We start from the raw sequence: 27,954 nt of genomic DNA, 5'->3' as shown, positions 1-27,954 counted from the left end.
TGAAGTTAAACTCATGTTATATAATCAGATTAGGTTATGCTTATTATTGTCGTTGTCATATTCGGATCACTTGTTGTCATTTTTAAATTTGTTCTGGTCATTGGCAGTGATGCTATCAGCATAAGCTGACAGTTCATGTTGAACTGATGTTATATAATCAGATCTGGTTATGCTTATCATTGTCGTTGTCATATTCGGATAACTTCTTGTCATTTTTAAATTTGTTCTAGTCATTGGCAGTGATGCTATCAGCATAAGCTGACAGTTCATGTTAAACTGATGTTATGTAATCAGATCAAGTTATCCTTATCATTATCGTTGTCATATTCGGATCACTTGTTGTCATTTTTAAATTTGTTCTGGTCATTGGCAGTTATGCTATCAGCATAAGCTAACAGTTGATGTTGAACTAATGTTATATAATCAGATCAGGTTATGCTTATCATTGTCGTTGTCATATTCGGATCACTTGTTGTCATTTTTTAATTTGTTCTCGTCATTGGCAGTGATGCTATCAGCATAAGCTGACAGTTCATGTTGAACTAATGTTATATAATCAGATCAGGTTATGTTTATCATTGTTGTTGTCATATTCGGATCACTTGTTGTCATTTTTAAATTTGTTCTGGTCATTGGCAGTGATGCTATCAACATAAGCTCACAATTCATGTTAAACTAATGTTATATGATCATATCAGGTTATTCTTATCATTATCGTAGTTATATTCGCTTTACTTAGTGTCATTTTTTGTCGGATACCAACAGTATATATTGAAGTAAAATTGAGTGACCTGAACAAGAAATGGAAACCAATAGCACATATCCAATGGGGTTGTTGTCATCATTTGTTTTGGTGTGGTTAAACTCAAATTCATTCACGTCACTTGGGAATAAATTGGCATCATGGATCTCAACATTCATAAATTTATGGACATCAATCTCTGTTAACCATAAGAATATACAGTAAATTTTTGGTCAGCCTACAATGTACATTACGTACAACAATCTAACAGAGGACAAGTGAATTATGAGCCTAACATCGAGACACATAAGACGGACGTCTTTTCTTGGACTTTCTGCTCTTGGTTGGTTGTGGTTGTCGAATAAGAGCCAATGCCTCGTCACGTTTTTCATTCAGTTCATGATTCACCAACCACCATGTCAGGTCAGGACGAAATCCAGCAACTTCTTCCTCTATGTAGCTAAGGGTCACACCAGGTTCCCATCTTCTCAGTCACATCATGTAGTGCACCCCACAATCCCTCCTGTGGACACAACAATATCAACACAGTTAGTTAACACCTCTGACATGTGCATTTACCACACAGAATTTGAATTTGACAAAATTGACAGGTTATTCTGCTGGAGAACTTCTGCAAATATCATGGGTGAAAAAAATGTCCCTTTCCTCCTTTGGCCTCTTCGTCCTTAGAGTTGCCTTGAAATCCATTCACGGAGATTTAATTGTGGAACTCTTTGCCCTTGTTGACCTCCTAAGCTTAGTCGATTTTTCAGGCCCTCCTTCCTCCCCCACTATCACTACTCACCCATTCACGATCCAACAGCAAAGGAACATTGGTAGGGGTCATTGTCAGTACATGTGTATCTTCCTCACCCTCATTATCTGAATCCCGAACCTCCTTATCATCATCTTCTGCCTCTTCAACCACATAATCATGATTGACTTCCATGTCATCATGGTCATCTTCCTCCTCATCAACCATATGACCTCCTTCCCTGTCACCATGGTCATCTTCCTCCTCATCCTCATCGTCATCATCATCACCTCCACGACCATCACGGTCACCCTCATCTTCCACCTCCTCAACCATGTAATAATCACTGACTTCCCTGTCATGAAGGTCATGTTCTTCTTTATCTTCATCCTCATCCTTCTCATCATCTCCTTTGCTTGTTTCATCCTCATCAAGTTCCTCATCTCCGCTTCCCGTTGCAACCTCTCTTGCAATCTCCTCCACCACTTGGTCAACATCATCAGCTTCTTCAGCATTGTTACCACTTGCATCACCAGCTGTTTCAACCCCTTCTTTAGCAGTGGCATTCTCATTCCCCATTCCCTTAACTTTGGCTTTTAATCCAATCTGCACTTTGAGTAGCTCATCATAAAGAGCCTTCATTAACGTCCTCTGGCTTTCTTCAAGCTTCTTAACAAAACGAGCCCTCAACTCCTTCAACACCTGCATACACAGTAAATGAAGATATCAAAAAAATTGATCACTGTTATTGAATGCCAGTATCTCACTGGTCATTTGTAAATAAAACCTTGTCATCTCAAGTATCAACCTTGCTAATAGACTTACTTAAACTCAGGTCACGTATATTTTCTAAATTCCCACATACTGGATTTAAAGACTGCAGAATTGGACTATCCTCATGTCTTGCTGAGTAAACCTTGCTGCCACTGCTTCCATGCAATATTCCCATGCTGCTACCTCTCTTTTTCTCCACCCTCTCCTTTATCCTCGGTCCAATATTCAATGGGGCTTGTTGAACCCCGGTCAACAGACAATCCCAGCGAGAAACGCTCAACAAAATACAGCTGTAAAACCAAATAAAGATAGGTCACACTTCTGCAACAATAACATAAAACAAAAATATAGTGAACCATAAGAAAAATATTGACTTACCAGCAACAAATAAAGATACCCTCCAACATTGCAGGTTCCTTTCTTCTTCTTCTTTGTCATCTTCACAAAGTCTCCCATTTCCTTCCACAGGTTCTTGATTATGTATGTTGACCATCATATTTCCCAAACTCATCTATCATGTGACGCATCACTTTCAACAAAATTATATGTACAATTGTGCTTGACCCAGGACATAAAAAAGCTCCAACTGTATAAAGCATAAGTAGGAACTCAAAATTGTCGCTTTCTTTCCCAGATAATATCCTCTTTAGTATCTGGGTAAATGGAACCTTCCAATAAGTGTCCTTTAACCTCTTGTATTCTGGGTCATCCTCACTAACATCATATTTCACTTCCTCTCCACTATCAGGTACAACTAGAAACTCATGAGCATCTTTTGCTTCAATTGCCTGCCCTTGCCCCCTAATGGTCAAAAAATATGTTGGTGGGTCATAGCATCTCAACAATGACACAAGTAGATCACGTGGAAGTTAACTGCCTATTCTTCTTCACATACTCAGCCAATGATAGAAATCCGGGCAATGAGAACCGGGTGTACAAGGGAACATCATACTTCTTCTTCTCACCTTTCTCTGGCTTCGTTTTCTTTGCCCTCTCATTATACCTATCTTTCTCTTCCTCACTCAGGGCCCTCCATGCCTTCCCCACTTCAATTTTTTCTTCTCTTGTATTTTTACACTTCTCCCCTTGTTTTGCCATATACTCCCTTTTGAACAACACAAGCCCACTATGTACTTCATTGCTTGTGGACCCTTCCCCTACTTCCAACACCATCTTGTATAGTTCTGTAAAGTCATCAATATATGATCATTAAGTCATAATAGTTCTTTCCAGGTATGTTATGGTCATTTCCAGTTCCTTCATTGTCATTTACAATATGGCCATTACAGACTGACAGTAAGGATGCTACTATGAATATAGTCGTTTCCAATTAATTTATTATCATTACTAATATGGCCATTACAGACTGACAGTAAGGATGCTACTATGAATATGGTCATTTCCAATTAATTTATTATCATTACCAATATGGCCATTACAGACTGACAGTAAGGATGCTACTATGAATATGATCGTTTCCAATTAATTTATTGTCATTACCAATATGGCCATTACAGACTGACAGTAAGGTCATTACTATGCATATGGTTGTTTCCAATTAATTCATTGTCATTTACCAGTATGTTATTGTCATTTCTAGTTCGTTCATATAATCTTTCCAGTCAATCAGACAGTAAGGTCATTACTATGAATATGGTCATTTCATGTTCCTCCATAGTCATTTACCAGTATGTTATTGTCATTTCCACTTCGTTCATATAATCTTTCCAGTCAATCAGATAACAAGGTCATTACTATGCATATGGTCATTTCAGGTTCCTTCATAGTCATTTACCAGTATGTTATTGTCATTTCCAATTCTTTCATATAATCTTTCCACTCAATCAGATAATTTTCTTACTGATTTGAAAACCCATTTTTCCTTAACCTCATAGTTCTCAACTTTGTTATAATAAACAAATAGCATGCCACACAGACTCAGCATAAACCCTTAATCACCGTTCTTGTCATTCACAAACTTCATCGCGTCATATCTAAATATTGCCTAATCATTGCTTCCCCTACTCACCCAGAAATGTTGACCACAGCATGAAACTTAAATGCCTGAACTTACCTCAGTAAAATGCCGCTGATGCTTGTTAACTGCAATGGTGAATCACCACGCGCCACCCTTCATCCTTCCACACAATCACACCGACGCGACCACGTTCACCCTTCAAACAGCACACCCTTCCACTTCGAACTCCTCTGCTCTCTTATGCACACACTATTTCGGGGTCATCAACTATCCAACTCGCTGGTATTTTCGAGCAGCAACGAAGATGGTGGAAGCGAGAAACCGGGAAGCACGAGTGGCAATGCACGAGTGGCAGTTCGTGCCTCTCTCTCTCTGCTTTCAAACTCTGACTGGCGAAAGGGTTTTTTAGTAATTGCCTAACATTTGCATAATCCCAAATCAGGCAACACTTCCCTATCTGGTAGTACATTTGCTTAGCTTCCCATTTTGGCATTTCATAATTTCAGGTTTCTTTATGTGTTATTTTCCCTATTATTAAATTAAATTTAAGCATTATCATGCTCTAGTAAAAATAATTCTTTTGATGATTTTTCCATCTACAAAGTTTAATAATCGATTTTGTTTAAAATGAATGTGAGGTCCTTTTACTCGATTCACCAATTCGAAAAAATAAATAATTATTATTTTTCATTTACTTTTTTATTATACTTTTAATTATGACAATCCCATTACAAACATTCCTTGAATCTCATAAATTTAAGAAATAGCATTTTGAAACGGATTTTAGTGAGGATTTTGTAGCGACTTTTTGTTTTCCCTCATTATTGTATCCAAACACCCTATTAAATCAAGGGTAAAGGTACACCCAATACTCTATCTTATTTTTTAGGAGCACCCAATATTCTGATATTATTTTTTAGGTGTAGCTAACATTCTGATCTTATTTTTTTAGGTACACCCAACATTCTAATCTTTTATGCGCGTGGTATAATTTTACCCCTCATGTTTTAACTTTATTGCAATTTTCCCCAACCCTTGCTAGCCTATAACATCCGTTAAACTAAGAGAACAGATAGGCATAATTTTTTTGAAAAAAAACTTCATGTAGGCATTTAGAATTTTACATAAGCAATCAAAAAACATATTTATTCCCATCTATCCTTCTCCTTCCCTCATCAGCAAACCAATGGCAAGAGCACAACAGTCAACTAATTTTCACATCACAACAACTAGAAAAATAGTGGGAATTAAAATTAGAGATAAATCCCTCATTGAAAATTTAATTGGCAAATGGGACCTAGGATGATTGATTGCACAAGGAAAGATTAGTTGCACACAAAGAATAATAAGCTGCACAAAGAGAAAATAGTTTGTACAAACATTATTTGGATATAAGAAATTAGCTTGCACATAGGGAAGATAACTTGCACATAAGAGAATTTTATTTGCACAAAGGGAAATTGAGTTGCACATTGCACAAAGGGAGATCATTGCATATAAGGGAAAATACATTGCACACAAAGGAAGATAAGTTGCACATAAAAGAAGTTAAGTTGCTCAAAATCCTTAAGTCTCATTTGCCAATTAAATTTTTAATGGGGGATTTATCCCCAATTTTCCCAAAAATAATTCAGATCTCATATATTATATCAAGCTCTTAGTGGAAAGAGAAAGGATGTCAAGTTCAAAAGCAAAAAGGAGAATTTGGAAGATGAGAGAAAGACACAGAAAGTGAACACCCACCAAAAGTGTAGCAACAGCTAGAACTCAAATAGAAAATTAGAGCTCCAAATCTACCATTTATTTACGTAATTCTTCTTGCAAATTGAATTGCAAAGCTTTGTTAGTATCATGAACCATTCCTCTGGTAAGTTTTATCTTGGCTAGCTTATCTTTTTAAATTTTCAATTTCTTTATTTTTCACTCTTCTACAAAATTATCCTTATTTATAGAGAGTTTAGAAGTCATGTCAAGCGGTAGCTATGAGTCCGTACACAAATGTTGGCTAAAGTTGATAAAAAAAAGTCCACAGTGAATTTCCCAATTGGTTTACCCGTCAAATATGTAATGACGACAACCCTCACTGCTAAACTCAAAGTTCTTGTGCACGGTCCATTTGAGCATGCAAGAAGATTTATTGCGTATAATGTTAATGGGTTCAAGTTCTGTATGGTTGCAAGTGATCAAGGTTTGCTGACACAAAATTCTGGAGTTTTTAGTACATTTGGAACGGGGAGTTATGTTAGTAGCAATGACAGCGGCATGCGGTTTGGAGGCATCCCCTACTATGGAAAGTTGGTTGACATTGTCGAATTTACTAAGGGCTTTTCACCGTGACTCTATTCAAGTATTCATAGGCAAATACGACAACTTCATAGAGACTCATAATTGACCAATTGGGGATCACCTTTGTTAATTTCTTTGGGCTCATTCATTAAGGCAAATATGAAGATAATAAGCCATTTATTTTGCATAGGAGGCACACCAAGTTTATTATGTTGATAATGAGAAACATAAAGATTGGCATATGGTGGTCCACCTTAAGCCACAAGATCTTTCCTACATAGGTGACAGCGATGACATTAGTTACGATAGTGAGCCCTTCCAATTGATAAATTTTGAAAACTTCTTCTCAAAAGGAGTTGATAAGTTAACCATTGTTAGGTGCGCTTTTTATATATAATTTTATTATATTAATTACCAACTATGTTTTATTTTATTTTTTTAAATATGTTCTTATTTCTAACGTTTTGTCTTAATTTTTTTTTAGGCAAGATAATGATGAATAAAATTTCCATCTGTTTATCTTACACGCATTGTTTTTTAGGTAATGTCACAATTTAAATTTTTTTTAAAAAAAATCATTGCCTTAATTTGTAGCGGCTTTTATAAAACTACTACAAATATGACAATCACTACAAAACTACAAAAATTGTTATGACCATAAACAAAACTACTACAAATACACATCAGTACTAACATCAAAAACTGCTACAAACTATGAAAGCAACCACTACAAAACACATTTTGCCCTCTATAAATACCCCATCCTCCCCTTACTCCTTCCACATTTCCTACCCACTTCTCTCACTTTTCTCTATATGTCTTCTCCCTCTCTGATCTGTTATCTTATACTATAGTGTTTTTATTAATTTAAAATTTTATTGCTACATCTTTAAATATTTTTTGTTTCATTCAGGTACTTTTTTTTCCAAGAAAAATAACATTTGTAGTGCTTCTTCAAAAAAGAGCCGCTACAAAGCAAAAAAAGCTCCCATTTTATGGCACCAAATTTTTACCCAAATTTCAAAATTTGCAGTGGTTCCTCAACTACTACAAATTTTGATGCCCTCTTGAATCTTTTCACTCCTGCCAAATGAAATTTTCGCTCATTAGTAGCAATTGTCTGAAAATCGCTACTAATATTCATTTTTCATTTCGCCCTGTTTATAGTAATTCTGTAACCGTTACAAATAGTAAAAGCCTTTCCTTCCATGTTTGTAGCAGTTGTAAACTGCGACTAATGCACTCAAAGTGTTTGTCATCTTGTCTTGTTATTATTAGTGGTCATATAACCTGTACAAAATACTATAGCAGTTTGACTTATTGAGTAGCAGTTTGAAAAACTACTCTAGAATCATTTGTTTTGGTGGATTTTGTAGAGGTTATTCAAACTGCTACAAATGGTCTTTGTAGTGGTTAAAATCGCTACAAATCATACGAAATAACTGCTATAAAGGGATTTTTTTTGTGGTGGCAGTCCACCTTGAAGGGACTCGTTGCCACTGCTAGTGGTTAATTGGCCTACAAAAGAGGGAATAAGAAAGGCAAAAAAAGGGAATGAATTTTTTTTTATAATTACATATGTGGAATTCTAAATGCCTGTGGGGAGTTTTTTTCCCCCAAAAAGATCGTGCCTTCCTGTTCTTCAATTTTAATGAACATTAGAGGCTAGTTAGGATTGGGTAAAATTGCGCTAAATCATCCATAAATAATAGATGTGAGAGGTAAAGGCTTTGCGAATTAAGATGAAGCAGGACCCAATGACCTTCTCCAACAGCATCACTAATTATATGATTCAATCTCTCCATATACAAAGTGAATATACAAGGGAAATTGGGTCATCTCTTCTAACCTCCCTTATCAAAGTGAAGCTTTCAGAAGCTTTCCCATTCTATAAAATTTAGAAAGTCAAACTTGAGATACAAGCCATGATGACGTTACAAAGGTTTTCCTCAATTCCCACATCTTTCAAAGATCATGGATGAAGGTCCATTCAAGGCAATCATAAGCTTTCTCCAAATCCACTTTCATTACTATCCACTCTCTTCTACCTCGCTTGGTCTTCACGGAATGAATGACTTCTTAGGCAAGATTATGTTATCATTGCTTTGTCTCCCTATAATAAAACTACATTGATTCCTTCTTAACGTCCTATTCATGATCTCTTTAATCCTTTTACTAATTATTTTTGTCACAATTTTGTAGCTAATGTTGCAAAGGGATATAGGTATGAAGTCTCTAATGGTTTTTGGTGTTTCTAATTTAGGAATAAACACAAGTTTGGTATTGTTTATGGATTTAACCCTTCTTAGATCTTTGAAAACTTCTCTTACCATTTGACAAATGTCTTTCTTAACTAAATTCCAACACTGCTGATAGAAGAAAGTTTGTGTACCACTGGGGTTGTGGGCTTTAAAGGCACCCAAATCAAAGACGTGCTTGAACTCTCTGGTGCCTTAACAACCAATCCAATCTCAATGTATGCCATCTAATTGGGCAAGACCGGTGATAAAATAGGATATCCATTATTGGATAAGTGGTTTCCACAAGCATAAGCCACCTACTTTTGAGGGAACTTTTGACACACAAAATGTAGAGGACTTGGTGGCTTGGCTAGAGAAAATATATAAGGCTATGGACTGTCCATCAGAAAAAAAAGGCTTAAATGGCCATATACAAGTTAGAGAAAGAGATCGATTGTTGGTATAAAAACACTAAACTAGTTCTTCAACTCGACAATATCCCAGTTACTTGGGAAGTACTCAAGAAACAGTTTTATTAGAAGTACTTCCCACAATCATTAAGGGATGAGAAGGAAGATGAATTCCTTACCCTGAGACAAGGAGAAAATGAATCTTTTGATAAGTACTTACCTAAATACATTAACTTGTCTCACTATTCCATATACTTGCAGTACTTCAGTGATAAGTGATGGTTCACTGAGAGGATGATCAAGGTATTGAAACCAACCTTGAGAGAGAGAGAGAGAAAGAGTAACCCCTCGACAGATCCAGGTGTTTAACAGAGTAGTAGAGGCATATAGAATTACAAAAGTTGTCAGAACCATTAGGGTTTGACTAGAGTAACCCCAAGAACTAAAAGAGTACCTATTAGGGTTAGATAGAAAAGGACCTCCAGCAATGTCAAAAAGAGGAAGAGACTTAGTTTTGGCAGAAGGCACAGAAGAGGAGGCAACTAAGGAGGTTTAACATAACCAAAATGGCAAGGTATATGGATGATGCGAAAATGATCATGAAGATGGGCTATGCTTGATGGGTTAGAACATGTACTTAGATATGACAAAGTTGAACATTTTACAAGAGAGTGCTCGCAAGGTATGGATGGTTCGAGACCGCAGATATAGGGAAGAGTGTTCGTCCTAGCATAAGAGGAGGCTTATAAGTTGCCTGAAATGATGCAAGATACATTTATATCAATAATTATCTTATCAATACAATGTTTGATTTAGGCACAAGTCATTAATTTATATCATATAATTAGGCGTTTGGGTCTTGCTTTTGATACTTTGCCATATGATTTAACTATGTCCACTCCTACTAGTGCTAGAGTTATAACCTTTAGTGTATATTTGAATTGTATTATCTAGTATGAGTATTTTGCACTACTCTAGACCTAGTATGCATGCCATTCCATGATATAAGTGTTATTATTGGCCTAAACTGGTTGTCTTCCTCTACAAGAAACGGTCCCATACCTAGAAGTAAAGTTAAATTTTGTGACTAAGGCTTAAGCCAACATGTATTTGAGAAAGGGTTGCCAGGAATACCTAGTATTCTTCTCAGTATAGGCAGAAGTGGAAATGGGGATAAAAGAGATTCTAGTAGTAAGAGATTTTTAAGAAGTCTTTCTGAAGGAAATCAAAGGACTACTGGTAAAGAGAGAAATCGAATTTGCAATTAATATTGTACCAAGAGCAGGACCAATATTCAAAGCCCCATATCAAATGACTCTTAATGAAATAATAGAATTAAAGAAGCAGATTCGAGAGCTATTAGAGGAGGGATTCATTCGACCTAGTGTTTCTCCATGGGATACTCCAGTACTATTCATTAAAAGAAAGACAGCAGCTTTAGACTATACATAGATTATTGGGAGTTGAACAAAGTCATGATTAAGAACAAGTATATCCTCCCCCAGATTGATGATTTGTTAGATTAGTTAATTGGTACAATTGTATTTTGTAAGATTAATTTGAGATCAAGATACCACCAACTTAGGATTAAGGCAGGAGACATTCTGAAGACTACCTTTAGGACCTGATATGGACATTATAAATTCTTGGTGATAGCATTTGGTTTAACCAATGCATCTGCTATCTTCATGGACTATATGAACTAAATTTTTCAATTGTACATAGATTAGTTTGTCATAATCTTTATAGATGATATCTTAGTGTACTCTAGCACTCTTGAAGAGCATGAACAATACTTAAGGATTGTTCTGTGTACCTTGAAGGAAAAGTAGTTATTCATTAAACTCAATAGGTATGAGTTTTAGGTGAATGAAGTAAAATTTCTAAGCCACATGATTTCACAGGATGGAGTAGTTGTCGATCCCAAGAAGATAGAAGTAGTGCTATAATAGGAATAACCCAAGATAGTTATGGAAATCAGAAGTTTCTTGGGATTAGCATGCTATTATAGGAGGTTTATTTAAGACTTTTCTCATATTGCCCAACCATTGACCAAATCACTATAAAGAATTAGCATTTCATATGGGATGAGAAATTTGAGGCTAGCTTTTAAGAGCTGAAAGGGAGACTAACCTCAACTCTTGTGCTGGTTATCCCTAATCCTATATAGACTTATGTAGTATACACCGCTGCTAGCAAGCAAGGATTGGGACGCATGCTGATGCAGCAAGGTCGAGTAGTCACTTATGCCTTATGAGAACTTACACCACATGAAAAAAGAACTATCCTATACATGATTTAGAGCTGGCAATGATAGAATATGCCTTGAAGATATAGAGGTATTACCTGTACAGGGCATCTATTGAGTTATACTATGACCATAAAAGTCTCAAGTACGACTACTAAATCAAGTATTATCCAAGTAAAGCAAATGTTGTGGCTGATACCTTAAGCAGGAAGATAATACAAGTGGCATTACTGATGGTCAAGAAATACGAGCTAATGGAGGATGCAAGGGATTGGGGTCCTATCTACTAAATGTAGTTAACAATAAAAGAAAACAGAATACTACACGTAGATACTTTAATAATAGATCAGATAGAGAAAGCACAGAGACAAGATCGGTTAGCAAAAGTCTTCTAAGAAAGGATGTTAAATGGAGAGACTAAAGACTTTGAAATATCATCAGAGGAATTATTATACATTATTCATCTAGGAATGACCAAAATATACCATAAGCTTAAGAATATATTCTGCTGGCTTGGGAAGGAAAAAAGCCATCACATAATATGTGTCAAGGCACCTCAACATGCCAAAAAACTAAGATAGAACACTAGAAGCCTTTAGTATCTCTATAACCCCTGCATATTCCTGAATAGAAATGGGATAGCATTTTTATGGATTTTAGCATGGGATTACCTCACACTTCATCAAGGTATGATGCTATTTGGGTGATAGTGGACTGTTTGACAAAGTCAACCTACTTCCTTACAATTAAAGTCAAGTACCCTCGGGAGTAGTCAGCAAGGTTATAAAGACATTGTCAAGCTACAGGGTTGCCAAAGAATATTGTATAAGATAGAGATCCTTGTTTTATGTCCCAATTCTAGAAAGCAGTACAGGAAGCAATGGGTACTATTTTAAGGTTCAATATAGCATACTATCCACAAACAGATAGGTAAACAGACAAACAATTTAAATAATAGAGGATATGTTATGTGCATGTGTCTTGGATGTTAAAGGAAATTATGAGAGTACCTACCGTTGGCAGAGTTTGCCTACAATAATGGTTACTATTCCAGTATTCAAATGGCACCACATGAGGCTTTGTATGGAAGAAAGTACACGTCCCCTTTATGCTAAATAGAACTCAATGAAAAGAGAATCTATGGTCTTGATATTATGGATTAGACCTCAAAGCAGATCAAAGGGGTTAGACAGAGATTACTCACAGCACAATGTAGGTTGAAGAGTTATGCAAATGTTAGAAAAAAGCGATAGAGTTTGAAGTTAAGGATCATATGTTCCTTAAAGTGTCTCTTACTACAAGAATAGGTCTATCCATTAAGGCAAGGAAGTTAACTCCAAAGTATATCAGACAATTTCAAATCCTTTCTAGAGTTGGACTTGTAGCTTATAAACTGGCCCTGCCCCTAATCTCAGTCAAGTACACAATGTCTTTAATGTCTCCAAGCTAAAGAAATACCTCCCAGATCCCACACATGTTATTAAATATGATGGCATTGCATTGCAAGATAATTTGTCTTTTGAGGTATGACTAGAGCTGATTGTAGATCGAAAAATCAAACAGTTGAGAAATAAGATTATTCTACTAGTCAAGGTGATCTGGAAGGACTTGACTTAGGAAGAAGCAACATGGAAAATAGAAAACAAAATGAAAAGCAAGTATCCAAAGCTTTTCATATAAGGTATGTTTTGAATTTTATTGACAAAATTTATTTTTAGGAGAAGAAATGTCATATCCTGTTAATTTTAGCCTCCTAAATGAGGAATTTAAAACTGACCAAAAGCTAGGTAATATAGTGGAGGCAGAGAGAAAATAACTTTTAAAGTGAAACCTGGGCAAAGATCAAACTGTCATTTTGAAAAGTTCTGGTTAAGGAAGAGCAATATTGAAAATTTTGCCCAAAATTTCTAAAAATTTATGAAAAATATAATAAAATGTTTAAAATAGTATTTGAGGCCTAAAAGATAAAAATAGAATAAAAAATAAATTATTAGAAAATTTTCTGTATTTATAAGTGTTTTTGGGTAATTATGAAAAAATCAACCAAAGTGAATTATTTGAAATGTACAGAGGCCTCAATTATTCAGACAAAATGAGAAAAAATTAGTTAAGAGTTTATAACAGATTTTAAAATTATTCCTAGCCTCTGAAAGTATAGAGGTTAGCTTTAAAAAATATTTAAAGCTAAATTATGTCGGTAAAAGATCAATTTCAAGAAAATTTGAATAGAAAGAGTTACAAGTCAAATTTTGACTTGAGAAAAATTAGAGAACTTTTCCTTAATAAAAGAGAGTTATTTGCATAGAGAAATAATTTTTTAGAGCTACTGGATTGCAAAGGATAAAGGAAAAATTTAACTGATATGGTGAAATTATACAGTAGAATAACCTAAAGCTTTGTGGGGCAACTTTTTATCCTAACTATCTGCCATTTTTTGAGCCATTTTATGAGGGGAGAACAAGGTTGGAATTGTGCCATTTGTTAAGGGGTATAACTAGAAGAGTTTAAATTATAATTTTTTTATTTATATTTAATCATATGTTAAATATGCAAGGGACATGTGGCATGATCATGAGTTATAAGACTTGATCATAGGACAAGTGGACAAAGGCATTCTAACATTTCTCAAGGGCAAAATAAGGAAATCCAAGGCCAAATTTTGTCTATAAATACCCCTCATATATGCATAATTTGGCCAAAATTGTGAAAATAGGGGAGGGAAGGTTTTTCACTTGAATTGAAGAAAAAGGAAGAGAAACCAAGTCAACTTCAAGACAACACACAAGGTAAGTTAAAGATTCTAAGGGTTTAACTACTTTGATTAGGGATTGATTAGGATTTGTTTTGGTGGAGTTTAATGACCAAAAACACTAAGACAATATGCTGTCCAAAATGCCATGTAATTAGATATGAACAATTAAAAGATGGCATAGGGATTATAGGATAGAAAATGGTTAGAAACTTGTGTTGTAACTTGGTTTATGAAAGAATTTCAACTTGTTACCCTTGGATGTGTGTTCCAATCAAGCATAGAACATGAGCCTAGGGTTTGATTCAAGTTGATTTGATGCTTTTGATGGGTTTAAAAGATGAAATTGTACTTGTAGGATTATGTTGAGAAAATGTGTTTGGAAGCATTAAAATTGAAAATAAAAATTTTGAATTCTAAGACCCTAACTTTTGGCCAAGTTTGAAACTAGGGAAAAGAGTTGAATTTTGATGAATCTAATTTTAAATATGGACTCTATATAAAAAAATCATATGGGAAAAGCATATGGCAACTATGTTAAGAAAGATAATACAAAAACCCTAAAATTAAAGACAAGGGTTAAGGTTTATGTCAAGTTTAAGTTATTACTTATTATTAGAGTTGATATCTAGAATGCCCCTATTGTATGCTTGATAGGAGTAAGGCATTAGCAAGAGGAGTATCAAGACCAAGGGAAAGAAAACAAGAATCAAGGGTTTGTTCAAGGTAGCAAGAACTTATAATTTTAATATTACTTTGCATTGGTTGTTTGCTATGTGTTTTTAAGTCATGATATGGTTGAACTAGCTGTGATGTGATACGTTTAACTCCTTAAATGTTATGCCTTGGCAATATGCATGATTGACTTGTTAAATGATATGTTTATATGCTCCCTTTTTATGTCATGATAAAGTAAGAGAATGCATGGAAATGTTGAATGGCATGTAGCATGACATACCCTTGCATGGTTAGCATTTTTATTGTTGTTCTTTGCTACTGAGATTTTTATGAAATCTCACCCCTCTTTATATCCAAATGACATCATTAGGGGCTAACTCATCAAAGGAAATAGGGAAGAATGTGGAAGCAAATTGACATAAAATGTTATGCAATAATATGCTTGATTATGTTATGTAAATATGAGCTTGTGGTTAAAACTTTGTAACTTTGTATAATATGAGGAATGCTTGTAAGAGACTATGTTCCCATCACTTGGGAGATATAATTATGCATAAATACATGATAGTATGGATGCTAATGGTATAATGCATTCTCATGGCCTAAATCCTTTAATATAATACATTAAAAAGGAGTAATAATGTATGAAAAGTCATGATTTTGTGGCCATGCTTTTTTTGCCCAAATGATGGAGTATGGCTATGAAATTTGGTGAGCTTAAATTTCACATTTCAAGCTTTAAATAGAGTGGTAAATCATTTAATTTGGAGCATGTACAAAAAGTTATGAATTTTTGAATTTATGGTAAAACGCTGGAAATTGAAAAATTGACCAAGTGAACAATACTTTTTATATGAAATATGAAGCCTGATTGGTAAAGGAAATGGATCAATGGGTATTTTTTTCTACGTATAGAAGTAAAAGATTTTCAAATAGAACTTGGAGCTACATCATTTTGAGTTTTCTAAAATTAGTTATGAATTTTTAAAATTGGCCAAAATTTTGGCATTACTAAATGAATAGTAACCCGAAAAGTGATTTTTCAAAATTTGATTTTTTGAGCCTAATGCCATGCATGGTGGTTTTATTTGACATGTTTTGGCTCCAAAGTTTGATTTTCTAAAATTTTGTCGTACTCCTTCCATAAATCATTTTCAACTTTGGCCAAGTGTTGATTATCCCTCAACCTTCTAGCTCCTTGAAGGCCTTCAATTATTTTCATAAGCCTATTCTTTTTGTTGGTAATGTTACCAAATTTCTTCTTATTCCATTATTCAGCTTCCCTTGCAAAGTTACCAATACTTTCCTCCCTTCAGCCACAATTCCAGCTTTTCTTCACAATATCAATGGAATCCTCTTCTTTTTCTTAAAAAATAAAATAAAATAAAATAAAATAAATCCTCTTCTAAAACCCAAGCATTTGACATCTAAATAGGGATTTGAAACTTTTATTCAGAGAATCCGGAGTACTCTTAAGTAACAAGAGTTGATGATCTGATCCAAACTTGCTGAGGTGGTGAACCATAGAAAAAGAAACAGATTAAACCAAGAGGAATTTGTAAATGCCCAATCAATTCTTTCTTTTATCATGTTCCTTTCCCAAGTATACACCTTTCTCCAACACAATTAATCCTAACTGGCTCTGATCTGTCAATGCAAGTAGTGAATTTTCTCATAGAAGTAATATTTGGAGTAGAACCCCTGATTTTACCATTGATATACTTATAGCCATATAGGTATTAAAGTCTCCAATAACAACCAAGCACCAAAGATGTTGTTACCTAACTGAATTAAATCATCCCACAAGGTCTTGTGTAATAAGTAATTAGGTTTCCCAAAAACATAGGTAAGCCAGCAACATTGATTATTTCCTTTAAAATATGGTTATATAATATTTTAGAAATAATATGTTTCTATTTATAAGAAATACTAATAGCTTATTCAAAATGTTTAATATTATTTTTTATTAATTATTACTTAGTCTCACTATATTCATTTATATTTGCCCATTCTCTCTCTCTCTATAAATAAAGGTAGTTTTAGAAAATAAATTGTATTTCTTACATATTTATCACCTTTTAACAAATTTTAATCAATGTTTTATTCTACGTAATTTGGTTACATGTATCCTATTATAAAAACAACTCGAGGAAGTATCCTTCAGTTGAAAAAACTCTGTTCAAGTGAGAATTTTGCGCCAAATCACCTCTAGCAAAAAGTGCTCTTCTCTTTCCTAGCTTACTATTCAAGTCCAAAATATCCTTTGTAATTACGCTCTAACGTTAATTAAGAATTTGGGATGTTATAGAAGGAGGAGGTCGTGCTGAAGGTACCTTCAACCGTAACTGTTTTTGGTCACTGAAAGTATAGTTCCAACAGCGATTTAATTTTCAGTGATGACTTTTTTTTACATTAAAACCATATTTTCAGTGGTGATTCATTTTGTTGCTGTTAATAGTATCTGCGATAGCCGTTGGGGAAGTGACTTGGTGGCATCAATTAGTTCCTATGAATCTTAAATTTCTATGAATTACTTATCAGAATTTGTCATTCGCCTTACTAAACTTGTCATTTGCCTTACTGAACTTGTTATAAATTGCTTATCAGAACTTGTCATCTGCTAAAGAAATCTGGAAATTCTGTCATTTTAATACAAAAACTTAAATTCCTATGAATTACTTATTAGAAGTTGTCATTCGCCTTGCTAAACTTGTCATTCGCCAAGGAATTGTGCAAATTGTCATTTTAACACAGAATCTTAAATTTTTATGAATTGCTTATCAGAAGTTGTCATTCGTCTTACTAAACTTGTCATTTGCCTTACTGAACTTGTCATGAATTGCTTATCAGAACTTGTCATCTGTTAAAGAAATCTGGAAATTCTGTAATTTTAACACAAAAACTTAAATGTCTATGAATTGTTTATCAGAAATTACCATTTGCTTTACTAAACTTGTCGTTCTCTAAGAAATAGTGAAAATTCTGTCATTTTGACAGCAACTAGTTTTTGCAAGATTCAGTGATAAGTGCACTTCAAACCAACAACAACCTCCTCCAATTAATATCTTTCATTATCAACCTCACCTCTCATTTCCTCCCAATCTATAACACTATAGCATCAGAACTATCATAAGCCCCTCAAGAAGCATACTTGTTTGTTCCTCACATCCGACACCTTAATCGATTTAGCTGCCAAAATACAATCATCATACTTGTTCCAATCACATGCTTGGAGCACATGTGGTGTGTTAGATAATTATGATAGAACCAGAGGAAGAGAAGGACAAAGAGAGAGAGGAAAAGAAGAACGAATGGGAAGGAGATCTGGAGAGGAAGAAAGAGAAAAAAAGGGCATCTTGGACATTTCGCTATCATTTCATATTTGTAATATAGAATCGGGTCTCCTGAAGCCATTTTTCATATTAAGGAACCCATTTAGTAATTTTATATATTGGGGGTCTTTATTTGCCATTTTCTCTTATAATTATATATATTACTCAAATAAATTATAGCTCAAAACCATTAATTTCTAGCTGAAATATTAGGTAACATTTATTGAAAAGTACTCTCCGTAGAAAATCATGCAAAGCACTGCCTACATTTCAAATTAAAATACGGGTCTTTTTATTAAAAAAACAAAAATTATTTTATATTACACGCATTTCAAAAGTTTAATAGAGCATTTATAGATACACTTATTGTTAATTATAACATGATTTACATTTTGAAACGGAGGGATTACATGCGTGTTTGGCAAGGTAAAATAAACCAATTAAAAAAGAGATGAATTTTGATTACAAAAATATAGGGACACATCAATTTGATGAATGTGAAGGTAGCCTTTCTCCTCCAATTCCCTGGCACACGTTCCTTGTATAATACTTGGTTTTTTTAGTTTTCTTCAATTGGTCAGTTTTAATTTTTGTATTTATATATTCAGACAATCTTATTTACATTATCTTTCTTTACTAACCAGAGAGAAATAATTACGGAGAGAAAAGACAAAATAATTGAATGACATATATATAATTGTGTTTTCTTGTTTTTTTTTTGGTAAGATATAATTGTGTTTTCTATTACACCCTCTGCCTTTAAATCTAGGAGCTAGTTGATTGAGTCATTTTGACCATAAATATAAGACTTTAATCTATTTTTTTAACTTTATAATTGTCTTCTTAAATTATACTTATTATTGCACTTATTAAGAAACAATTTCCATTAATATAGTAGTTTCTCATACAAATGATTAAAGGGGTATTTCAAAAAAAAAAAAAAAAGTAATTCATATTTTTAATTATAAATATAACTGACTTAACTAATTGTATTAATGTTCATAAATTAATTATTTAATTCCTACATTTAAGATAAATGGAAAGAATTAATATTCTAGTCTTTATTACAAGTCACATGTAGAAGAAAAGTTGGATCCCAAATTTAAGTCACTTGCAGGGTTATCAATGGTTATTTTCTGAGAATGATATGTAAATATAAAGAGAAAGAGAAAAATTTTGTATAAAAAAAAGCAGAAAAAATTTAATAAGGGAAATTAAAAAAATCAATTTAATGTACTTTTTGAAATGTGCGAATGAGCTGCAATATTAAACAGTAAAAGAGCGATGAACATCAATTAATATCCAATCCCACCGACAATATTGAAAATTTAAGCAGAGGCTTCAAAAGCCTTTAGACTTATGCCTATATAAATGCCTCAGATCGAAATGAAGAGTATAGTGCCCTTAATTAGACATATCTCTCTCTATTTCCTGTGGGCGAAAAGAAGATGGAGAAAAGTAGCCAACGGGAAGACATTGTTATTGTGGGAGGAGGTATCTGTGGTCTTGCAACAGCCCTTGCCTTACACAGGTTTATTAACTAATTTTACCACAGCTTTCAAGTCTCACCAATTCTTGCTTCTCTTAATCTCTATATGGACTATTTGTCTAAGGAGTTCATTCATATGCAAATCTATTCATGAAATATTCGCGAATGTGTATATACCAAAAATGGCATAGCTGTTGATTTAAACAAACATTGTTTGTTAACTTTTAAAACATAAACAGACGTAGGACCCATTGTTAATAAGTAACAGACGTCTGCTTACATAAGTGGCCATAGTATTTTTACTTTCTTTTGGAATCTTCATGAATACTTTTGTAGTCAAGTGAATGTTATGATGCCAGATTTATGAATATTTTGTGAGTAGATTTGTACCTTAACCTTATTTTTTAAATTGCATCTTTTTGCCTGGGGCTACACCGAACACATATTCTCATATTCTCTTACATTTGGATATTAATAAATTATTGGGCTTAATATATTTTTTGTGTGTATTACATAGAGTTTGAAGAATTAATTACCGTTTACGACTTTTGATTGTAAATCTTTCACTGCTAAATATAATACTCAGTTTCTAAATATAGTACTCAGTTGTTTTGTGTCTAAATGTTTTTGTTTTCTTTCCGAAATTTACCTACAGAGGTTGGGGAAAATTATTAAGTTAGGATATGTCAAAAAAGATAATGTAAAAGTTCCTTAAATTTCAAAAAAGATACTAATTTGGGACAACTTAAAAAAATATATTAGGAATGTTAGGGGTGGGTTTAACATATTGTCAATATAAGACATCAACAATCAACAATCAACAATCAAGATAATAACTAAAGTGCAGAAACAGTTAATGTTGTCAGGCCAAAAAGAAACAGTTAATGTTGGTTTCAGCTATTTGTTTTAATAATAATAAATATTAAGTATGTAAGAAAGTATATTTTATTTTTAAACCTTCATGTGGCTTTATTTTGTTTATGTGACATGCATTTTTTAAATTTTATCAGAAGCAAAAATATTTTTCATATTTGTGTAGTCTATTTATTTGATGTGCAATCAAGAGACGAGATATAATGATAAGTTTTTAACTATAAAAATAAAAATATAGTTTAAATACAAACAAAAAATTTAGAACAAATAATAAAAGGTTAATAAAAAATTATTTATTTAATTTTATTAATATATATAATTTTATTAAACATTATAAAACTCATCCACTTTAGTGAGTCCTTTTTATCTGTGACTTTTATTATTTTATTACTTTCCTCGTAAAAGAAAACCAATAAATTTCTCTTATTTAGAATTTTACTTTACAGTAAATAAGAAAGTCTAAAACAAAATAATATATTTATCATATTCTTAATATTCATGAGAAAATTTTTAAAATAAATAAAATTGTTCTCATTTTATTTTTTGAAAACTGCTTCCATTTTTAATATGTGCCGGAAACAGTAGTAAAAAGTAATAAGTTGACGACAACTTCTAACATACAAGGCGCAGGCAGTAATAAATTATGAAATGAAAATGGCAATAAATAAATAAATAAATAAATTATGAAATGAAATATGATGTTTGACTTTTTAACATGCACATGCATGGGAGAAAAATATAGGATACAACAAATTATAGATACATGATTCTGTAATAAAATTAGTTTCATTTATATAATTAATATGTAAATGGTAATAGATTCTAAAGTAGGTATATATAAATAAATTCATATGCATAATTTAGCAAATTCTAAAGTAAAACGAATTGCAACACAAGTGCTTTTTATGTAATATGGAATGAAGAAACAAATTCTAAACCTAAAAGCACATGCAATGAATAGAAATTTGAAAGAAGTAATGGAGGAAAAAATAATAGTTTTAATTAAATTAAGCTTCTTTTTTTTTTTTTTTAGGAACTGAACAGGAAAGGGATCAAAAGTTTGGTGTTAGAAAAGTCTGAAAAATTGAGGGCCACAGGATCAGCCATCATCATTCAAACTAACGGATGGCGTGCACTTGATCAGCTTGGTGTTGCTTCAACACTTCGGAAAACTGCCCTTCAAATATACGGGTACGTTATTTATTAGCATTATGGATATATTAAAATATAAAATACTACTAAAATTATATATATACACTATATTATTCAAAATATTTTTATATTTATTAATATTAACATTTCATTGTTAAGATCAGAAGTTAATAATATTATATACTTATTCATGTTATTATTTTTTAATTAATTTTTAGGAATAAATTATTATAAAAATTAAGCATTTTCATGGGCTTTTTCTAATTTATTATAATATTAATTTTTTGCCAAATATTATAATATTAATTGAGAGTATTATAATTATGCCAATCATATATGTTTTGGATGATTTGTGTGTGTGTGTGTGTGTATTGATTCAATTTTGATTAAATTAGAAGATTTATACTTTTTAAAATATCAATAAATAATTACATATTGTGAAAATATTAGATTTTTTTATATTCTATATAATATTTTCCTTATAAATAATATATTGGATATATGATATCATTTTGTTATATTTTTTTAAATATTTTTTTAGAGTACTATATAACTATACATAAATTTTTTGGTCAAATAAATATATATAATTATCATCAATGATCTTTTGTAGGTAATAAAACTATTTTAAAATTTTAATTATGCTATTAATTTAAATTTAATTTATTTATACTTTTTTATATTGATATTAAGCGTAGATTATAAAATAAAAATATATATCTCCTAAATAAATGTTGTTCTTCTTAAAAATATGAAGTTTTAAGTTATATAAAATTAAAAATTAAAACTTTGTTCTTCTCAGATTATGTACCAACATGACAATCTAGGGAGACTTTTTCTTTGTTGAAATTACATACTAATGTATCATCATTTTTAATTACATCTGAATGATGCTTTTTTTTTTTCCTTCCCTTTTCTTCAGGAGAAAAGTCATCACAACCAAAGATAATGATGAAGCAACGGAGATGCCTTTTAGGTGATGATCATTATTATTAGCATATATAAATGATATCATTCTTTTGTATTATTCGATCAATAAATTCAGTTAATTGTTTGTTCATAACTCTAAACAAACTGACTTATAAATAGACCAAAGATGAAGTAAATCAAATAATGATTAGCAGTAACAAGTCATGTATAGTAGTATTGCTAATGAGAATCGATATGAGTAACTTACATATAATTCCATGTACATGAATTTGAAAAATATGATAAATATTAGGAAAAATTTTCTGTTTGAGACCAAATGCCAAACATATTTTGTTAGACAGGAACTAACCCAAAAAGAGGTGAATTAAGTGATTATAAAAATCTTAACTTTAAACAAAGGAACAAACTTTAATCACGAAGATAGAGTAACAGAATTAGAGAGATATTATCTAAGGTTCTTGAGAAGAAGATGAACACATAATTTATATTCATTTGGTTCAACTTGACTTACTTCCGGTCTTATACCTCTTGAGAGTTTTACTATATTCTCAAGATTCTTTGATAAACTTGAACATATTTTGATAATTGAGTAACTTACATATAATTCCATGAATTTGATACATGAATTCGAAAAATATGATAAATATTTGGGAAATTTTCTGTTTAGGACCAAATGGTAAGCATATTTGGTATTAATTAGAGATCTTAAAAAATTTCAAGCGGTTTGCTCATTTTGCAAGTTTTCTTGATTTTAGTATTTCTTGTGTAGCTTTTGAGGATCTTCTATCAGCCTGTTTTAGCTTTTTAGGATCTTCTATTAGCCTGTTTGGTAAGGCATTCAGGAGGTGGAAAAGTAACTTATGAATGTGATAAGTTAGTTTGCAAATTTGAAGGCTGTTTGTCTCAACTTTTGGCCAATCTGATTTATGGGTCAAAAGCTGCTTTTTTAAGTACGGTTATAAAAGCATCTAAAACTTATTTTTGACTTATGCAAAAATAGTTTTTTGGAATTAAAAGACAATTTTTCCTTTATGTTTATGTTATTCTTATACTTCTCTTTATATATTTTTTGTGCTTTCCGATCAATTTTTAGTTATTTATTTTTAATAGTTTTTATATTATTTTTTATTTTATATCTATATAAATTATACAGCGTATGTCAGCTAATTAATTATGTAATATTATTTGGTTTAGAAATTTCCACATTACTATGATTTCTAATTTAAATATATTTTATTCATTAAATATAAATTTTTGCAATTATAATAATTTAAAATTATTGTATTTTGTAAACTCATATTTTTAATCATTTTTTATTATTTAATAAAAGTCATACCCATTTGGTCATTCTACAAATTAAACTTACTTATTCAATCATAATTCAAACAACTTTTTTTTCTTTATAAACTAATTTTTATAAAAGTCACATTACTTAATTTAACTTTTATCCAATCTTACTTTTACAAAATCAGATTGGAAATAAGTTACTTTTTCTACCACTAACTCAAACGAACCCTATATCTTACAGCTTAAACACCAAAAAAAAAAATCTGGTTTTTATTTTTCTTTTGGCCAACAAAGTTTGATACATCTAGATTATTGACATAGGGTTTGTGAAGAATTTCGAGTTATAAAAAGGATTGAGCTAATGAAAGTGATGGCTGATAATTTGCCAGAAGGCACCATACGTACTGGCTCTAAAGTAATTTCTGTTCAATTGGATCCTTTAACTAACAACCCTCAACTTATGCTCAGCAATGGAAATGTCCTTCAAGCCAAGGTACGCATATTTGCACACTACAAAAAAATATGTTAATTCTAACGGTTAGAGTGTTACATTTCTAGCGGTTTTAACCGCAACAAATCAAATTTGTAGCGGTTAAGGAAACCGCTAGAAAAACAGGTGCAAGAAAAAATTTTTAGCGGTTATCGCAACTGCTACACATCATGGTCAAAACGATAGAAAATTTCTAGCGGTTTCTAACCGCTAGAAAATATCTGAAGGAGACACATTCCTAGCGGTTATAAAACCGCTAGAAAAGTTCCCGGAAAAAAATTTCTAGCGGTTTTATAACTGCTAGAAACCTGCTAAACGAAATCCATTTTGCCGGGAATTAAATAATTTCAGTAGCGCGCAGAAATTACTAGCGGTTATAGAACCGCTAGAAATGTTTGGGAAATTAAATTTTCCCGCCAATTGAATTTTAGAAATGGCGGGAAAAAATTTTCTAGCGGTTTGAACCGCTAGAAATTTTGGCGCAAAATTTAAATTTGACGAAATATTTCTAGCGGTTCGGAACCGCTAGAAATTTTTACCATGCCAGAAAAAAAAATTTATGGTTTTTCATATTATAATTTTAAAAACCATTAAATAAATTATTTTGAAGAATTTTTGTTAATTTGTATAATTAGTTATATGTTACATTTTATATATTCAAATTTTGTAATAAAAAATATGTAATTAAATTATGAATGTGTCAAAAGAAGTGAATTTAATTTAATAAGATAATTTAATTGAATATTTAATAAGATAGTTGAATTGAAGATGATATATTTTGTAATATTGAACCTATAGTATTAGGTTGATGAGTATTTGAATCAGTTGAGGAGGGCATGACAAGTGTGGAGAAGAAAAATCTGAAAGGAAAGGAGAAATAAATATGTTAGTAAATTTTAAATAAAAACAAATAAAAGATACAATGAATTATAAAATAAAATTCACTTACCATAGAGTAAAGAGAAAAAAACCACCATATGAGATCGTAAGAAAAAAAGAGAGAATTATGAAGAAAAATAGGAGAGGAAGGAAAAGAGATGGAGTAAATGAATGTAGAGAAGATATGGTATTTATAGAGATCAGCGACACATTTGTAGCGGTGTTTTTGTAGCGTTTTATTGCATTTTGTAGCTGTTATTCATTTTCTAGCGTATATATAAGCGCTAGTATTTCGTAGCGGTTATATATGTAGCGGTTATTAACCGCTAGAAATTTAGTATTTTTTATTTTTAAAATCTGAACGAATTTTAATTTACAGATATATTTTGTAGCGGTTAATAACCGCTACAAATTACAATTTCGTGAAAATAAATTTGTAGCGGTTAATAACCGCTACAAATTACAATTTCGTGAAAAAAATTTGTAGCGGTTATGTAACCGCTACAAATGAAAATTTTTTTATTTTTAAAAAAACTGTACGAATTTTAATTTATACATATGTATTTATGGACGAAAAATTTTTTAAATAATTTATTTTGGATGCTGCTATTCTCCATCATCATCCGGCCTGAAAGGACACATTTTAAAAAAATTTGTTAAATTTATGTTGTATTTGGAAAAAATTAGTAATTAGTAGTTAATTATTTAAATAATTTAAGAAAAGACGTGTACCTGATAAGTGGCAAATTATCATCTCCTTGAGGAAAGAAGTCTTCAAAATTCGAGGGTTGGAAGGGTTCACTGTCGTAAATAATGTCACCATCACCATATCGTAAAGATCCCGTGGCTTGAGGTGAACGACCATATTTCAGTCTTTATGTTTCTCGTCCTCGACATAGTAAATTTGGTGTGCCTCAGAAGCAAGGATATATGGCTCATCATCTTCAGATGCCCCCGTATGAATAAGTCTAGAGAAATTGACTGAGGTGATGCCCAAATGGTCAGTAGCGAGTCCCCGTGAAGTTGTCGTATTTGCCCAGGAGCATTTGAACAGTGTCACGGTGAAAAGCTGGTAACTCAACTCAATAATGTCAATTAGCTTTCCATAGTAAGTGATGCCTCCAAAGCGCATATCGCCATCACTACTGCTAGCATAACATCTCGTTCCGAATGTCCCGCAAACTCCAGAGTTTTGTGTGAGCAATCCCTGATCACGTCCAACCGTACAGAACTTGAAGCCGTTGACATTGTACGCGGTAAACCTTCGTGCATGGTCTAACGGACCGAGAGAAAGAGCTTTGAATTCATCTGTGTATGGGCTGTTGTCATTACGTATTCGACGTGTAAACCAACTGGGAAACTCTTTGTGGACTCTTTTATCAATGTCAGCAGAACGCGCACGGCCCCGTAGTTGACGCCTGAGATAACTCCTAAACTCACTATAGTAAAGTGTAATTTGTTAGAAGAGTCAGTAAGAAACAAATATAAAGTGTAAAAGCTAGTGAGCTTATATGATATATATACTTACTGCATGAAGGGTTCAACTTGGCTGCAATTTATCAAAACGTGTCTGTGTGCCTGGAGTTTCTCTGTAGGAGTGAGTCTGAAGAATTCATATCCTCCAACTGGTTTCCCAACAGGAGGAAATAAAGTTGACGTGGAAGGACCAGGAGGAGAATCATCTACGCGACGCGGGCGGTTAAAAGATGTCTCCATGTCATCAAAGTACCTCGAACAGAAAGTTAGGACCTCATCTCCAGAATAACCTTCTGCTATTGACCCCTCAGGCCATGCCTTATTCCTAACATATGATTTTAATTTTCCCAAGTACCTGTAAGTTAAAATTGCATTAATAATTACGAGTAAATGAAAGAACAATGTGAAATTTAAAGAGGCGGGAATAAAAGATAATCTAGTACCTCTCTATAGGGTACATCCATCGATAGTGAACTGGGCCAGCAACCTTTGCTTCTCGAACAAGGTGGACAGTCAAGTGAACCATAACAGTAAAGAATGATGGAGGAAATATCATCTCCAAGTGACAAAGTGTAAGAATAATTTTATTTTGCAGCTGATCAAGCTCTTCCGCTACCAAGACCTTCGCACACAACTTCTTGAAAAATGAACATAATTCTACCAAAACCACCGATACATCAGAAGGAAGTGTGTTTTTCAAGGCCAATGGAAGTAACTGTTGCATAAGAACATGAGAGTCATGACTTTTCAACCCAGTAACCTTTCGAGCCTGCAGATCGATACACCTTGAGATGTTGCTAGAATATCCATCTGGTACTTTTATGTTCTTCAACGTCGAGAGGAAGATATCCTTGTTCTGCTTTGTCAAGGTGAATTTAGCTGGCTGAAACTTGTCGTTTTCATCAGGCCAAGCCTCTTCACGAATTCCCCAGGCCCGTAAATCTTTTCTAGCTGCGAGATGGTCTTTGGACTTTCCAGCTTCATTGAGCAACGTATATAGCACATTATCGCACACATTTTTTTCAATGTGCATAACATCCAAACTGTGTCGTAGCAAATTAGATTCCCAATAAGGAAGAGTGAAAAATATGCTTCTCTTCCGCCATTGCATAGGTTGCGTATCAGATGTCCCACGAGATCGTCGTCCCAATCGTTCGGGATCCACACTCTTACCAAACTCGACATGA

At 32.7% G+C, this 27,954-nt stretch overlaps 1 protein-coding gene across 1 annotated transcript; it reads right to left on the bottom strand.

The window, feature by feature from the left end:
* Positions 1-1,202: 1,202 nt before the first annotated feature.
* Positions 1,203-4,254, bottom strand: LOC114760897 (nucleolar transcription factor 1-A-like). Its single transcript, XM_028950210.1, has 8 exons — positions 4,230-4,254; positions 3,166-3,454; positions 2,822-3,071; positions 2,668-2,729; positions 2,362-2,560; positions 1,745-2,198; positions 1,548-1,660; positions 1,203-1,265 (listed from the first exon to the last, which is right to left on the bottom strand). Exons 1-8 carry the CDS (start codon positions 4,252-4,254, stop codon positions 1,203-1,205), a joined length of 1,455 nt encoding a protein of 484 aa, XP_028806043.1.
* Positions 4,255-27,954: the final 23,700 nt, after the last annotated feature.

Source organism: Neltuma alba, unplaced genomic scaffold (genome assembly GCF_004799145.2).
Source record: "Neltuma alba isolate B1F8T4 unplaced genomic scaffold, ASM479914v2 tig00011035_pilon, whole genome shotgun sequence".
Taxonomy (NCBI): domain Eukaryota; kingdom Viridiplantae; phylum Streptophyta; class Magnoliopsida; order Fabales; family Fabaceae; genus Neltuma; species Neltuma alba.
The sequence above is the reverse complement of the archived record's forward strand: the minus strand, read 5'-3'. Positions and strand labels throughout refer to the sequence as shown.

Coding starts and splice junctions, on each gene's coding strand:
- LOC114760897 (XM_028950210.1), bottom strand. CDS start 4,254: ATGAAGTTTGTGAATGACAAGAACG. Junction 2,730..2,821: donor GTCCTGGGTCAAGCACAATT/GTACATATAATT, acceptor AACCTGTGGAAG/GAAATGGGAGACTTTGTGAA. Junction 2,199..2,361: donor TTCTGCAGTCTTTAAATCCA/GTATGTGGGAAT, acceptor CTGTGTATGCAG/GTGTTGAAGGAGTTGAGGGC.